We start from the raw sequence: 17,879 nt of genomic DNA, 5'->3' as shown, positions 1-17,879 counted from the left end.
AAGGATGAACCAAGGTCGCTGGATGACTAAGCTAAGCGACACAAGTGGGCGGCACAAACACCTGGCCCATCTAGGAGTGGCACTGCAGTGGCAGACAGAATGGCACTTTTAAAATCTAGGCCCCAAAGAACACATAATGCAAAGTAAAAAAAGAGGTCCAAGATGGAATTGTCCTTGGGCCCTCGGCCATCCCACCCACCCTTATGTTGTATAAACAGGACATGCACACTTTAACAAACCAATAATTACAGCGACAGGGTCTGCCACACGACTGTGGCTGGAATGATTGGTTTGTTTGGGCTCCCACAAAAAGAAGAAGCAATTAATCCCCCCACCAAAAAAGAAGCAATTCATCTCTCCTTGCACAAACTTGCTCTACAGAGGCAAGATGTCGTCCTCATCCTCCGATTCCTCACCCCTTTTTGCATGTACATCCTCATCCTCACAGAGTATTAATTCGTCCCCACTGGAATCCACCATCACAGGTCACGGTGTACTTTCTGGAGGCAATTGCTGGTAAAGGTCTTCCTGAAGGAATTTATAATTCATTTTGATGAACATCATCATCTCCACATTTTGTGGAAGAAACCTCCTACGCTGATCGCTGACAAGGTGACCGGCTGCACTAAACACAACTTAGATAAAATAAAGCCAATTTGTGCAAGGGACTCCAAATTGCCTCTTTTTCCTGCCAGTATACATACGGACTGTCTGACATGCCTACTTGGATGCTGTCACCCATATAATCCTCCACCGTTCTTTCAATGGTGATAGCATCATATGCAGTGATAGTAGACATGTCAGTAATCGTTGGCAGGTCCTTCAGTCCGGACCAGATGTCAACACTTGCTCCTGACTGCCCTGCATAACAGCCAGCGGCTGGGCTCGGAAATTTTATCCTTTTCCTCGCAGCCCCAGTTGCGGGAGAAAATGAAGGAGGAGCTGTTGACGGGTCACGTTCCACTTTAGTTGACAATTGTCTCACCAGCAGGTCTTTGCACCTCTGCAGACTTGTGTCTGCTGGAAAGAGAGATACAACGTAGGCTTTAAACCTAGGATCGAGCACGGTGGCCAAAATGTAGTGCTCTGATTTCAACAGATTGACCACCCTTGAATCCTGGAAAAGCGAATGAAGGGCTCCATCCACAAGTCCCACAAACTTAGCGGAATTGCTCCATCTTAGCTCCTCCTTCAATTTCTCCAGCTATTCTGCAAAAGCCTGATGAGGGGAATGACCTGACTCAAGCTGGCTGTTTCTGAACTGACTTCACGTGTGGCAAGTTCGAAGGGTTGGAGAACCTTGCACAAGACGGAAACCATTCTCCACTGTGCTTGAGTCAGCTGCATTCCCCCTCCTTTGCCTATATCGTAGGTGGATGTATCGGCTTGAATGGCGTTTTGCTGCTCCTCCATCCTCTGAAGCATTTAGAATGTTGAATACCACCTTGTTACCACCTTTTGCTTCAGGTGATGGCAGGGCAGGTTCAGGAGTGTTTGCTGGCGCTCCAGTCTTCGGCACGCAGTGTTTTCATGTCGAAAGTGGGCCGCAATTTTGCTGGCCACCGACGGCATCTCCTGCATGGCCCTGTCATTTTTCCAAAAATTCTGCACCACCAAATTAATTGTATGTGCAAAACATCGGGCGTCTTCTGGAATTTGCCCAGATGTAATTCACGCACAATATTGGTGGCGTTGTCCGATATCACAAATCCCCAAGAGAGTCTAAGTGGGGTAAGCCATTGTGCGATGATGTATCTCAGTTTCCGTAAGAGGTTGTCAGCGGTGTGCGTCTTACAGAAACTGGTGATACACATCGTAGCCTTCCTAGGAACGAGTTGGCGTTTGTGAGATGCTGCTACTGGTGCCGCTGCTGTTGTTGCTGTAGGAGGCAATACATCTACCCAGTGGGCTGTCACGGTCATGTAATCCTTAGTTTGCCCTGCTCCACTTGTCCACATATCCATGGTTAAGTGGACACTGGGTACAACCGCATTTTTCAGGACACTGAGGACACTTTTCTTAATGCCCCTGAACAGTCCGGGAATCGCTTTCCTAGTGAAGTGGAATCTAGATTGGATTTGGTACCAGGGACACACTACCTCCATCTATTGTCTAAATCCCAATGTACCAATGGCGGATACCGGATGCGCGTCTAACACCAACATAGCTGTGAAGGCCTGAGTTATCCGCTTTGCAACAGTATGACTGCTTTAGTATTTCATCTTACTCGCAAAGGACTGTTGGACAGTCAATTGCTTAGTTGAAGTGGTACAAGTGGTCTTCCGACTTACCCTCTGGGATGACAATCGACTCCCAGCAGCAACATCAGCAGCAGCAGTAGTAGTAGGCGTACCACTCAGGGATCTTCCGCAGGAATCCCGGTTAGAAGAGGACTCGTCAGTCATGCCAGTGACATGGCATGCAGGACTACTGATGTTCCTGACTGAGGAGGAAATTGACATTGAGGCAGTTGGTGGTGTGGCTTGCAGGAGCTTGGGTACAAGAGGAAGAAGGGATTTAGGTGTCATTGGACTGTTTACGCTCTTACCCAAAGTTTCTGAACTTGACAATGACTTCGATGAATGTGCTGCAGGTGACATATAAGGGAGGATGTTCCTAGGTGGTTAACGTCCTTACCCCTAATTATTACAGATTGACAGAGGCAACACATGGCTTGACACCTGTTGTCTGGATTTGTGGAGAAATAATTCCACACTGAAGAGTTGGCTTTTGTGGTATTTTGCCCAGGCATGACAATGGGCTTATTCATCCCATGGACAACAACTGTCTCCCCCAGTGCCTGATTTAAACAAACCACATCCCCATCTGAATCCTCCTCGTCAACTTCCTCCTCAGCGCCAGCAACACCCATATCCTCATCCTGGTGTACTTCAACAGTGACATCTTCAATTTGAATATCACAAACTGGACTGTGAGTGCTCCTTCCAGCACTGGCAGAGGGCGTGCAAATGGTGGAAGGAGCTACCTCTTTCTGTCCAGTGTTGGGAAGGTCAGGCATCGCAACCGCTGACACACTTGGACTTGCCTTGGGGATTTGTGATACCATCTTAGAATGCACAGTTCTGTGCTGTGCTTTTGCCAGCTTAACTCTTTTCATTTTTCTAGCGGGAGGATGAGGGCTTCCATCGTCATGTGAAGCTGAACCACTAGTCATGAACATAGGCCAGGGCCTTAGCCGCTCCTTGCCACTCTGTCGTAAATGGTATATTGGCAAGTTTACATTTCTCCTCTAACCATTTACATTTATTTTTTGGGGTTATTTTACTGAACTTTGCCCTCTACTATGACATTGGGCATCAGCCTTGGCAGACGACGTTGATGGCATTTCAACATCTATGTCATGACTAGTGGCAGCAGCTTCAGCACTAGGAGGAAGTGGTTCTTGATCTTTATCTATTTTATCCTCCAAATTTTTGTTCTCCATTATTTTTCTGGAGTTATATAACACAATATGCGGCACAGGAGGGCATACCCCTACACCACAGAGGACAAACCCTGTGAAAATTATTTGGATTAAATATTAATAACCTCTTTATTTGGAGTAAATAATATACAGCACAGGACAGCACCACTGGTCTTATACGGCAGTACCACTGGACTTATACGGCAGTATCACTGAACTTATTCGGCAGTACCACTGGATATATACGGCAGTATCACTGGACTTATATGGCAGTACCACTAGACCTATACGGCAGTAGCACTGGACTTAAACGGCAGTACCACTGGACTTATACGGCAGTATCAGTGGATTTATACGGCGGTACCACTGGACTTATACGGCGGTACCACTGTACTTATACGGTGGTACCACTGGACTTATACGGCTGTGTCACTGGACATATACGGCATTATCAATGGACTTATACGGCAGTACCACTGGACTTGACTTATACGGCAGTACCACTGGACTTATACGGCAGTACTACTGGACTTGACTTATACAGCAGTACCACTGGACTTATACGGCAGTACCACTGGACTTATACGGCAGCACCACTGGACTCATACGGCAGCACCACTGGACTTATACGGCAGCACCACTGGACTTATATGGCAGTACCACTGGACTTATACGACGGTACCACTGGACTTATACGGCGGTACCACTGGACTTATACAGCGGTACCACTGGACTTATACGGCGGTATCACTGGACATATACGGCATTATCATTGGACTTATACGGCAGTACCACTGGACTTGACTTATAGAGCAGTACCACTGGACTTGACTTATACAGCAGTACCACTGGACTTACACGGCAGCACCACTGGACTTATACGGCGGTACCACTGGACTTATACGGCGGTACCACTGGACTTATATGGCGGTTTCACTGGACATATACGGCGGTACCAATGAACTTATACGGCGGTACCAATGAACTTAAACGGCGGTACCACTGGACTTATATGGCTGTACCAGTGGACTTATACGGCAGTACCGCTGGGTTTATACGGCAGTACCACTGGACTTATAGCATCACAGGGACACCACCACTGGACTGATGCAGGACAACACAGCACCACTGCAATGGACTGGACTTATACAGCAGCACTGGACATATGGCAGCAGAGTACACCCCCACTGTGACTGGACTGATGTAGCACAGGGACACCATCACTGGACTGATGCAAGACAACACAGCACCACTGCACTGGACTGGACTTATACAGCAGCACTGGACATATGGCAGCAGAAGACACCACCACTGTGACTGGACTGATGCAGCACAAGACACCACCACTGGGCTGATGCAGCACAAGACAGCACTGGAATGACACATAAGACAGAGCAGGTCTCCACACCACTTTCCCGCAAAGACAAACACTGAGGAGAGAGACACGTCCTCGCTACAGTCTCCGACTCTGGAGTTAAAATGGTGGTGACGCGCGGCTAATTATATGGTATACAAAACCCACGAGAATCCGACAGCGGGATGATGACGTTTTGCCTCGTTCTGGTTTCCGAGTCTGGCGGGAAGACCTGAACCGGGCTCGAATCCGGGCTCGGGACGTGAAGTTCGGTAGGGTTCGGTTCTCAGAGAATGGATCCCGCTCACCCCTAATATAATAAGAAAATACAAAGAAGATTTTATAAAGTAACAGTACGTAACTATCTTCTTTATATTATTCTAATCATTTTTATAGTTAAAACTCTGGAGGATACTGGAGTATGACAGCTGAGGCAGTGCCCCCTGCCTATCATGTCTACACATCTCTGATAAAAACTAGAGATGAGCGCCTGAAATTTTTCGGGTTTTGTGTTTTGGTTTTGGGTTCGGTTCCGCGGCCGTGTTTTGGGTTCGAACGCGTTTTGGCAAAACCTCACCGAATTTTTTTTGTCGGATTCGGGTGTGTTTTGGATTCGGGTGTTTTTTTCAAAAAACACTAAAAAACAGCTTAAATCATAGAATTTGGGGGTCATTTTGATCCCAAAGTATTATTAACCTCAAAAACCATAATTTACACTCATTTTCAGTCTATTCTGAATACCTCACACCTCACAATATTATTTTTAGTCCTAAAATTTGCACCGAGGTCGCTGTGTGAGTAAGATAAGCGACCCTAGTGGCCGACACAAACACCGGGCCCATCTAGGAGTGGCACTGCAGTGTCACGCAGGATGTCCCTTCCAAAAAACCCTCCCCAAACAGCACATGACGCAAAGAAAAAAAGAGGCGCAATGAGGTAGCTGTGTGAGTAAGATTAGCGACCCTAGTGGCCGACACAAACACCGGGCCCATCTAGGAGTGGCACTGCAGTGTCACGCAGGATGGCCCTTCCAAAAAACCCTCCCCAAACAGCACATGACGCAAAGAAAAAAAGAGGCGCAATGAGGTAGCTGACTGTGTGAGTAAGATTAGCGACCCTAGTGGCCGACACAAACACCGGGCACATCTAGGAGTGGCACTGCAGTGTCACGCAGGATGTCCCTTCCAAAAAACCCTCCCCAAACAGCACATGACGCAAAGAAAAAAAGAGGCGCAATGAGGTAGCTGTGTGAGTAAGATTAGCGACCCTAGTGGCCGACACAAACACCGGGCCCATCTAGGAGTGGCACTGCAGTGTCACGCAGGGTGTCCCTTCCAAAAAACCCACCCCAATCAGCACATGATGCAAAGAAAAAGAAAAGAAAAAAGAGGTGCAAGATGGAATTATCCTTGGGCCCTCCCACCCACCCTTATGTTGTATAAACAAAACAGGACATGCACACTTTAACCAACCCATCATTTCAGTGACAGGGTCTGCCACACGACTGTGACTGATATGACGGGTTGGTTTGGACCCCCCCCAAAAAAGAAGCAATTAATCTCTCCTTGCACAAACTGGCTCTACAGAGGCAAGATGTCCACCTCATCTTCACCCTCCGATATATCACCGTGTACATCCCCCTCCTCACAGATTATCAATTCGTCCCCACTGGAATCCACCATCTCAGCTCCCTGTGTACTTTGTGGAGGCAATTGCTGCTGGTCAATGTCTCCGCGGAGGAATTGATTATAATTCATTTTAATGAACATCATCTTCTCCACATTTTCTGGATGTAACCTCGTACGCCGATTGCTGACAAGGTGAGCGGCGGCACTAAACACTCTTTCGGAGTACACACTTGTGGGAGGGCAACTTAGGTAGAATAAAGCCAGTTTGTGCAAGGGCCTCCAAATTGCCTCTTTTTCCTGCCAGTATAAGTACGGACTGTGTGACGTGCCTACTTGGATGCGGTCACTCATATAATCCTCCACCATTCTATCAATGTTGAGAGAATCATATGCAGTGACAGTAGACGACATGTCCGTAATCGTTGTCAGGTCCTTCAGTCCGGACCAGATGTCAGCATCAGCAGTCGCTCCAGACTGCCCTGCATCACCGCCAGCGGGTGGGCTCGGAATTCTGAGCCTTTTCCTCGCACCCCCAGTTGCGGGAGAATGTGAAGGAGGAGATGTTGACAGGTCGCGTTCCGCTTGACTTGACAATTTTGTCACCAGCAGGTCTTTCAACCCCAGCAGACCTGTGTCTGCCGGAAAGAGAGATCCAAGGTAGGCTTTAAATCTAGGATCGAGCACGGTGGCCAAAATGTAGTGCTCTGATTTCAACAGATTGACCACCCGTGAATCCTTGTTAAGCGAATTAAGGGCTGCATCCACAAGTCCCACATGCCTAGCGGAATCGCTCCGTGTTAGCTCCTCCTTCAATGCCTCCAGCTTCTTCTGCAAAAGCCTGATGAGGGGAATGACCTGACTCAGGCTGGCAGTGTCTGAACTGACTTCACGTGTGGCAAGTTCAAAGGGCATCAGAACCTTGCACAACGTTGAAATCATTCTCCACTGCACTTGAGACAGGTGCATTCCACCTACTATATCGTGCTCAATTGTATAGGCTTGAATGGCCTTTTGCTGCTCCTCCAACCTCTGAAGCATATAGAGGGTTGAATTCCACCTCGTTACCACTTCTTGCTTCAGATGATGGCAGGGCAGGTTCAGTAGTTTTTGGTGGTGCTCCAGTTTTCTGTACGTGGTGCCTGTACGCCGAAAGTGTCCCGCAATTCTTCTGGCCACCGACAGCATCTCTTGCACGGCCCTGTCGTTTTTTAAAAAATTCTGCACCACCAAATTCAAGGTATGTGCAAAACATGGGACGTGCTGGAATTGGCCCAGATTTAATGCACACACAATATTGCTGGCGTTGTCCGATGCCACAAATCCACAGGAGAGTCCAATTGGGGTAAGCCATTCCGCGATGATCTTCCTCAGTTGCCGTAAGAGGTTTTCAGCTGTGTGCGTATTCTGGAAAGCGGTGATACAAAGCGTAGCCTGCCTAGGAAAGAGTTGGCGTTTGCGAGATGCTGCTACTGGTGCCGCCGCTGCTGTTCTTGCGGCGGGAGTCCATACATCTACCCAGTGGGCTGTCACAGTCATATAGTCCTGACCCTGCCCTGCTCCACTTGTCCACATGTCCGTGGTTAAGTGGACATTGGGTACAGCTGCATTTTTTAGGACACTGGTGACTCTTTTTCTGAGGTCTGTGTACATTTTCGGTATCGCCTGCCTAGAGAAATGGAACCTAGATGGTATTTGGTACCGGGGACACAGTACCTCCAACAAGTCTCTAGTTGGCTCTGCAGTAATGATGGATACCGGAACCACGTTTCTCACCACCCAGGATGCCAAGGCCTCAGTTATCCGCTTTGCAGTAGGATGACTGCTGTGATATTTCATCTTCCTCGCAAAGGACTGTTGAACAGTCAATTGCTTACTGGAAGTAGTACAAGTGGGCTTACGACTTCCCCTCTGGGATGACCATCGACTCCCAGCGGCAACAACAGCAGCGCCAGCAGCAGTAGGCGTTACACGCAAGGATGCATCGGAGGAATCCCAGGCAGGAGAGGACTCGTCAGACTTGCCAGTGACATGGCCTGCAGGACTATTGGCATTCCTGGGGAAGGAGGAAATTGACACTGAGGGAGTTGGTGGGGTGGTTTGCGTGAGCTTGGTTACAAGAGGAAGGGATTTACTGGTCAGTGGACTGCTTCCGCTGTCACCCAAAGTTTTTGAACTTGTCACTGACTTATTATGAATGCGCTGCAGGTGACGTATAAGGGAGGATGTTCCGAGGTGGTTAACGTCCTTACCCCTACTTATTACAGCTTGACAAAGGGAACACACGGCTTGACACCTGTTGTCCGCATTTGTGGTGAAATACCTCCACACCGAAGAGCTGATTTTTTTGGTATTTTCACCTGGCATGTCAACGGCCATATTCCTCCCACGGACAACAGGTGTCTCCCCGGGTGCCTGACTTAAACAAACCACCTCACCATCAGAATCCTCCTGGTCAATTTCCTCCCCAGCGCCAGCAACACCCATATCCTCCTCATCCTGGTGTACTTCAACACTGACATCTTCAATCTGACTATCAGGAACTGGACTGCGGGTGCTCCTTCCAGCACTTGCAGGGGGCATGCAAATAGTGGAAGGCGCATGCTCTTCACGTCCAGTGTTGGGAAGGTCAGGCATCGCAAACGACACAATTGGACTCTCCTTGTGGATTTGGGATTTCAAAGAACGCACAGTTCTTTGCGGTGCTTTTGCCAGCTTGAGTCTTTTCAGTTTTCTAGCGAGAGGCTGAGTGCTTCCATCCTCATGTGAAGCTGAACCACTAGCCATGAACATAGGCCAGGGCCTCAGCCGTTCCTTGCCACTCCGTGTGGTAAATGGCATATTGGCAAGTTTACGCTTCTCCTCCGACAATTTTATTTTAGGTTTTGGAGTCCTTTTTTTTCTGATATTTGGTGTTTTGGATTTGACATGCTCTGTACTATGACATTGGGCATCGGCCTTGGCAGACGACGTTGCTGGCATTTCATCGTCTCGGCCATGACTAGTGGCAGCAGCTTCAGCACGAGGTGGAAGTGGATCTTGATCTTTCCCTAATTTTGGAACCTCAACTTTTTTGTTCTCCATATTTTATAGGCAGAACTAAAAGGCACCTCAGGTAAACAATGGAGATGGATGGATTGGATACTAGTATACAATTATGGACGGACTGCCACGGTTAGGTGGTATAAAAAAACCACGGTTAGGTGGTATATATTATAATAATAATACAATTATGGATGGACGGACTGCCTGCCGACTGCCGACACAGAGGTAGCCACAGCCGTGAACTACCGCACTGTACACTGGTTGATAAAGAGATAGTAGTATACTCGTAACAATTAGGATGACACTATGACGGTATAAAGAATGAAAAAAAAAACCACGGTTAGGTGGTAGGTATATAATAATAAATAATACAATTCTGGTCGGACGGACTGCCTGCCGTGTGCCGACACAGAGGTAGCCACAGCCGTGAACTACCGCACTGTACACTGGTTGATAAAGAGATAGTAGTATACTCGTAACAATTAGGATGACACTATGACGGTATAAAGAATGAAAAAAAAAACCACGGTTAGGTGGTAGGTATATAATAATAAATAATACAATTCTGGTCGGACGGACTGCCTGCCGTGTGCCGACACAGAGGTAGCCACAGCCGTGAACTACCGCACTGTACACTGGTTGATAAAGAGATAGTAGTATACTCGTAACAATTAGGATGACACTATGACGGTATAAAGAATGAAAAAAAAACCACGGTTAGGTGGTAGGTATATAATAATAAATAATACAATTCTGGTCGGACGGACTGCCTGCCGTGTGCCGACACAGAGGTAGCCACAGCCGTGAACTACCGCACTGTACACTGGTTGATAAAGAGATAGTAGTATACTCGTAACAATTAGGATGACACTATGACGGTATAAAGAATGAAAAAAAAACCACGGTTAGGTGGTAGGTATATAATAATAAATAATACAATTCTGGTCGGACGGACTGCCTGCCGTGTGCCGACACAGAGGTAGCCACAGCCGTGAACTACCGCACTGTACACTGGTTGATAAAGAGATAGTAGTATACTCGTAACAATTAGGATGACACTATGACGGTATAAAGAATGAAAAAAAAACCACGGTTAGGTGGTAGGTATATAATAATAAATAATACAATTCTGGTCGGACGGACTGCCTGCCGTGTGCCGACACAGAGGTAGCCACAGCCGTGAACTACCGCACTGTACACTGGTTGATAAAGAGATAGTAGTATACTCGTAACAATTAGGATGACACTATGACGGTATAAAGAATGAAAAAAAAAACCACGGTTAGGTGGTAGGTATATAATAATAAATAATACAATTCTGGTCGGACGGACTGCCTGCCGTGTGCCGACACAGAGGTAGCCACAGCCGTGAACTACCGCACTGTACACTGGTTGATAAAGAGATAGTAGTATACTCGTAACAATTAGGATGACACTATGACGGTATAAAGAATGAAAAAAAAAACCACGGTTAGGTGGTAGGTATATAATAATAAATAATACAATTCTGGTCGGACGGACTGCCTGCCGTGTGCCGACACAGAGGTAGCCACAGCCGTGAACTACCGCACTGTACACTGGTTGATAAAGAGATAGTAGTATACTCGTAACAATTAGGATGACACTATGACGGTATAAAGAATGAAAAAAAAACCACGGTTAGGTGGTAGGTATATAATAATAAATAATACAATTCTGGTCGGACGGACTGCCTGCCGTGTGCCGACACAGAGGTAGCCACAGCCGTGAACTACCGCACTGTACACTGGTTGATAAAGAGATAGTAGTATACTCGTAACAATTAGGATGACACTATGACGGTATAAAGAATGAAAAAAAAACCACGGTTAGGTGGTAGGTATATAATAATAAATAATACAATTCTGGTCGGACGGACTGCCTGCCGTGTGCCGACACAGAGGTAGCCACAGCCGTGAACTACCGCACTGTACTGTGTCTGCTGCTAATATAGACTGGTTGATATTTAAAGAGATATTAGTAGTATACAACAATACTATACTGGTGGTCAGGCACTGGTCACCACTCCTGCAGCAAAAGTGTGCACTGTTAATTAATATAATTGTACTCCTGGCTCCTGCTAACAACCTGCAGTGCTCCCCAGTCTCCCCCACAATTAATTATAAGCTTTTAATTTATACATTGATGACTGTGCAGCACACTGGGCTGAGCTGAGTGCACACAGACTGAGTCACACTGTGTGACTGACTGTGCTGTGTATCGTTTTTTTTTTCAGGCAGAGAACGGATATAGCAGAGAGAAGTGAACGGATATATTATATTAAATAAAAGTTAACTAGCAACTGCACTGGTCACTGACTGTGGTAAACTAACTCTGTCTGCGACTCTGCACAATCTCTCTCTCTCTATCTAATCTATCTCTATTCTAATGGAGAGGACGCCAGACACGTCCTCTCCCTATCAATCTCAATGCACGAGTGAAAATGGCGGCGACGCGCGGCTCCTTATATAGAATCCGAGTCTCGCGATAGAATCCGAGCCTCGCGAGAATCCGACAGCGTCATGATGACGTTCGGGCGCGCTCGGGTTAACCGAGCAAGGCGGGAAGATCCGAGTCGCTCGGACCCGTGAAAAAAAACATGAAGTTCGGGCGGGTTCGGATTCCGAGGAACCGAACCCGCTCATCTCTAATAAAAACTCAACAAATTTCCAGCAGTATATACTTCTGCATATGTGTATAATGCCCACATTTATATACTTCTGCACCTGTGTAATGCCCACACGAACCCGCGGGTGCATATATGTGTGTGTAAATCTGGTTCTGATACTAGCCAGTGACTCCCCAACCATTTACCTCACCCGCATGTCACTGGGATACACCCTAATTTAACAGTTTTGTGCACTATATGCTCATGCCCCAATGTCCGTCATTATTTTTGCTCATTATGGTTTTTTTTATGGTACCTTATGTTTCTATGTTTGTCATTGATTACATTATTATAGCTGTGACTTCTGTTCTTTTTTTATGCTTCAATAAAACAAAAAGTTGTTTTAAAAAATAAACAAATTCCTGTAACTTGGACCTATTTTTGTTACTACCTGTATAGTATTTTAGGGATGTAGTTACGAGACCGGCGGTCGGGATCCCAGCGGTCAGTATACTGACGTCGGGATCCGGACCGCCAGAATACCGACAGGGGATCCAGGGCTATTCCCACTCGTGGGTGACACCCATGGAGTGGGAATAGACCCTGCGGCGAGCGCAGTGAGCCACCGAGCCCGCAAGGGTCTTTGTTGCGCTTGCCCCCTGTCGGCATTCTGGCGGTCAAGATCCCAGCGTCTGTATGCTGACCACCAGGATCCTGATTGCTGGTCTCACATACCCAATGCATATTATTAAAATTAAAAACATTCATTTCTAGTCAATTTTGACCAAATTTAGCATTAAAATAACAAGAGAGGGACAGTGATCGCGCTGAGCCGGAAAAAAAGTGGGTCCCAGGGACCCCTCACTTTTAAAAATTGGGGTCCTACCGGTCCTTTTGTGGGTCCCATTGAAGTGAAGGTTCATATTAATCTCATTACCGATTCAAACATGAAAACACAGACTTAATTTGGACACTACGAAAGTGTAGCAGGAGGGGGGAAGTGACAAAGCCGCTGGGCTGTGTAGCATACAGACACTGCACCAGAGCTGTAACTAGACATTTTGGCGCCCTTGTGACAGAAAGTGAATTGGTGCTCACGGTCCTACACCGCAAAGAACAGATAATGCGCGCCGAAGGCGCGCTGCAAATTTTTAGGGGCGTGGCCACATAACAGTGCCAATTCACATTACACCACACAGTAGTGCCGCTTATGCACATTGCGCCGGGTACAGCACGTTACACACTTTGCGCCGGGTACAGCACGTTATACACTTTGCGCCGGGTACAGCACGTTATACACTTTGCGCCGGGTACAGCACGTTACACACTTTGCGCCGGGTACAGCACGTTACACACTTTGCGCCGGGTACAGCACGTTACACACTTTGCGCCGGGTACAGCACATTACACACTTTGCACCGGGTACAGCACGTTACACACTTTGCGCCGGGTACAGCACGTTATACACTTTGCGCCGGGTACAGCACGTTATACACTTTGCACCGGGTACAGCACGTTACACACTTTGCACCGGGTACAGCACGTTATACACTTTGCAGCCACCACCTCAGACCCCCCCAGACACAGCGATCATGGGTGTCAGCGAGGGAAGGTGGTATCCACAGTAATTGTGCGGAAAAGGGTGGGGGAGGGGAATTGTGCAGGAAGGGGGTGCTCAGTCATTGCAGGTGTCACTGGAGGGGGTGTCCTGCCTGTAACTCACAACACCATATTCGCTTATCCAGCCTGTAGCAATGGCCCCCAGCAGCCGCATCTTACCAGCGCCGCATCACCCTCCCTCCCTCCCTCCCTCCCTATGTAATGAGCCAGGCGAGGAGCGGACAGAGCAGCAGAGTAGCCGCTGCCCCGCTCACTGTCCCGTCTGCCAGGCTGTGTGGACATTGCCTCCCACTCGCAGCGTCGTCCCCGTATCCCGCAGCAGCGCACAGACGGGTGAGGTCCACAGGGAGGAGGACGGATTACACTGACAGCGCATTGCCCTGCAGCGCAGCGCGTCCTCACCTTTAAATTCAAACCTGGAGTCCGCCCTGCAGCCGGCACAGAGAGCGCTGCTAAATCCCGTCTCAGCCCCAGCATTCGACTGCTGTCACCCGGACTCGGAGCCCAAGGAGGAGGAATCAAGCTGCAGAGCGGGAAGAGAAGTCAGGACGGAGGCTGCCGCAGTGATTGGATGAGAGGAAACGCTGCCAGCATTGATTGGTTGGGGTTTGGTCTGCTGGCTGTGACTGGTTGAAGAGACGCGACGTGCAGCTGCCTGCAGTGATTGGTAGGGGAGCCACAGCGCGTCCCGCAGGACCCCGTCATAATTCAAAACTGAGTCCCCCACTGCCTATAACGCGTAAAATACGCGTTATAGCGCGTTTTTGCGATCACTGGAGGGACATACATACAATCCAAAACATACAAGATCTGTTTTTGAGCTGTGAGATCTTAACTTGTGGGAAGACCCGAGCAAAGACTTAGTACAACTTGGAACCCCCAAAGTCACCCGAGCCGGGGTTCGGTTCAACTCGAAACCTCAAAGTTCGGGTGTGGTCCGTTTTCAGCAAAGTCGAACCACTCATCTCTAGTATATATTATTCTGGAGACTTGATTGCATTTCTTGATAATCATGTAGAAACACTTTCAGTTAATATAATAAACTATAAACTGGATTTAATTGCTGTCTGATATCTATCTGTTTTTTCCATCTCTTTCATGAGTCAGGTAGATAAAGAAGTGACACGAGCTGCTTACATCCTCATCTCACTGCTGGAGCATCCCCAGGCCTACAGCGTAAGTTATCCTATTTTATTGACATCTGATTTTGATGTTCGTTACGGTGTTCAACCAGGGGTGTGAATTCATCCCGGTCGCCTGGAGGCAAGCTGGAGTTTGGTGCCCCCCCCCCCCCCCCAAAAAAAAAAAAGGTAAAACAAATATGGTGGGTGTGTGTGTGTGTGTGTGTGTGTATATATATATATATATATACATATATACGAAAGTAGGGGAGAAGAACTAGCGCCTTATGGTGCAGTAATTTAGTCAATATTGTACTGCAGACACGAAAAGTACCGGATAACAATTTGTGTCAGGGCCTATAAATTCCTTGTCCAATAGTTGCTCTCCACCTATATATCAGGAGACATAGATCATCGCCATATAGTGTAGCACCTTAGTACATTAACTGGGGGTCCCTCCCCTATAAATCATGCGTACCACATAAAAGCTTTAACCATACGTATCGGAGAATCTCCTGAGGAAGCCTGAAGGGCGAAACGCGTTGAGACTGACTGACCTACCTACCAACTACCTGTATCATTAAGCTAAGCTTTTTTATGTTTTATTTTTATGTATTAAAATTACTTTTGTCTTTTGATACAAGGTAGTCTGATATTGCTTTATACGGGACCGGCTTGGGTCAATTGGATAGAGACTTATCCGATACGTATGGTTAAAGCTTTTATGTGGTACGCATGCTTTATAGGGGAGGGACCCCCAGTTGATATACTAAGGTGCTACACTATATGGCGATGATCTATGTCTCCTGATATATAGGTGGAGAGCAGCTATTGGACAAGGAATTGATAGGCCCTGGTACAAGTTGTTATCCGGTACGGAATTTTCCATTTTTCGTGTCTGTAATACACTACTGACTAAATTACTGCACCATAAGGCACTTGTTCTTCTCCCAAACTTTCGTAGAAATTCCATGACTGAACGTACCCAGGTAATTTTCTGAAGAACTGAGCTGCCGCCAGGAAGTTTGGAGTGTGCCCATAAGACCTAGATGGTCCAGATAAGTTCACTGGGGACAGTGATGTGTTGAGACTTTTTTATAAGACTGTTATTGACTGACCCTTAGAGGGGAGTTCCGAATGGTGGATAAGCGCACTGATCTGTAAAAATATTTATTTATATAAATATATATATATATATATATAACACACAACTTGCAGGGACCAGGGGGGATGCATCCCTTGCTAGGGGGGTGCAACTAATGATTGAAGCCATTAGGGACATTTTACATATTACTGAGAAGGTACCTGAGCAGGAGGAGGAATCTTATTTTACAGAAAGGTAGAAATCCTTGCTTACCTTTCCTGCTTCTAAGGAGTTAAACTCCTTGTTTGAAAAATCCTGGGAAAACCCAAAGAAAAAATTCCAGATCCCAAGAAGGGTTCTCATTGCTTTCCCTTTCCCTCAAGAGGACAGAAAGAAGTGGGAAAACCCACCTACTGTATAGTAGATGCTTCTGTATCTAGGTTGTCTAAAAAGGTGGTTTTACCTGTTCCTGGTTCAACCGCTTTAAATGAGCCGGCTGATCGCAAGATTGAGAGTACGCTCAAATCACTATACACAGCTACAGGCCTGGCTTTAAGGCCCACTACTGCATGTGCATGGATTTCTAAAGCCATAGTAAAGTGGTCAGGCATATTACTGGAGGAATTAGATACTATGGATAGGAGTGACATTGAATTGTTTTCGCGTCACATGCAGGATTCTGCAGGTTTTATGGTGGAGGCCATGAAGGACCTTGGCCTGCTTTAATGCAAGGGCTACGAGCTCCAGGCACAAAATCACTATATTTACTGGCAAGGAGCTGATTGAATGTGCACATTAAATAAGACTGATATGGGCATTTGATTTACCACAGTGTGACATAAAAATTCAAATGTACTTGTCTGAGTAGAACAGATCTGTTTGAGGAAAAAGCCACCTCTTAAACGTATGAGCTATCTTCCTTCATACAATATCTTCCCAAATACTACTTGGTGTGCTGACAGCATAGTCTGAGAGCACAAACCAATAAAGATATTAAAAATTATAAGGAAATTTAGTGAATCACTGTACAAGCCCTTACAGTGATAGACAGGCTCCCACTTATAGGAAAACCACTATACTTGATAATAGGTAATTTGGATATGCAAATCCATTATATGGAAGAATATCATGAAGTGCTGACAGCTTAGACTGAGAGCGCAGAACATTAAGTGCTGACAGCTTAGACTGAGAGCACAGAGAACAATTTCAAGTAAAAGTGGGGTTCATAAACTTAGAACAATAAAAACGCTGACAGCTGAGACTGAGAGCGGGGGAGCCATGTTGTTTGGGAATTATGGTATGAAGGCTTTACCAAACGATATGTTATAATATACACATGATTGTATATGAGCTATCCTCTAAGAAGGACAGACGGAACATATAGGTGGTATTACCAGTAATAATTTTGACATCCAACAGATCATTCACAAGAAAGGTCTTTAATATAAACCGACAAATAACAATATAAAAAACTCAGGCAAGGTTTACATTGAATTAAATATTGTGATCACATTTTGACAGCACCACAAAATTTCTTGTAAAAAAAAGGTCAGAGAACCTGGAATATATTCAATACACATATAGATTCAAGACATTGCACAGCACAGTGGAACCAGAGAGTGTGGGTTTTTAACACTATATGTTGCACTTTGTCTCACATTTGTCTTTTATATTTTATTATTTCACAGTACTTGGCTTTTTTTAAGTATAAAGAACAATAAAAGTTATATTTTAATAAGTATGTTCAGTTAGAGTGCGCCACACCAAGTCCAATTCTTCCCTTTCCTTTGAAATCTACTTCCATGACAGTCTTGACACGCAGAGGACTCTGGCTATGCCAATGGACTGCGGATGCAGAATCCAACAAAAGTGTGGAGAACCTACCATTCACAGGTCAGGCTCTGTTTGGGGATGCATTGGATGCGTGGATCTCCACGGCAACTGCGGGTAAGTCAACCTTTCTTCCCTCAGCAGCACCAC

The 17,879-nt window shown here is 46.5% G+C and overlaps 1 protein-coding gene across 2 annotated transcripts in view; it reads left to right on the top strand.

Moving 5' to 3' along the window:
- Positions 1-17,879, top strand: part of LOC135056662 (alpha-2-macroglobulin-like) — a 644,880-nt gene that overhangs the window by 486,659 nt on the left and 140,342 nt on the right. Inside the window, exon 27 of one of the 2 annotated variants that reach the window (XM_063962105.1) lies at positions 14,802-14,870. The exons of the other annotated variant lie outside the window; for it this stretch is intronic. Within the exon in view, the coding sequence (XP_063818175.1) occupies positions 14,802-14,870 (69 nt within the window). The remainder of the gene's footprint in view (positions 1-14,801; positions 14,871-17,879) is intronic. 2 annotated transcript variants of the gene reach the window in all.

The sequence above is a fragment of the Pseudophryne corroboree genome, chromosome 3 (assembly GCF_028390025.1).
Source record: "Pseudophryne corroboree isolate aPseCor3 chromosome 3, aPseCor3.hap2, whole genome shotgun sequence".
Taxonomy (NCBI): Eukaryota; Metazoa; Chordata; class Amphibia; order Anura; family Myobatrachidae; genus Pseudophryne; species Pseudophryne corroboree.
Note: the sequence above shows the minus strand (reverse complement) of the source record. Positions and strands in the feature narration are given on the sequence as shown.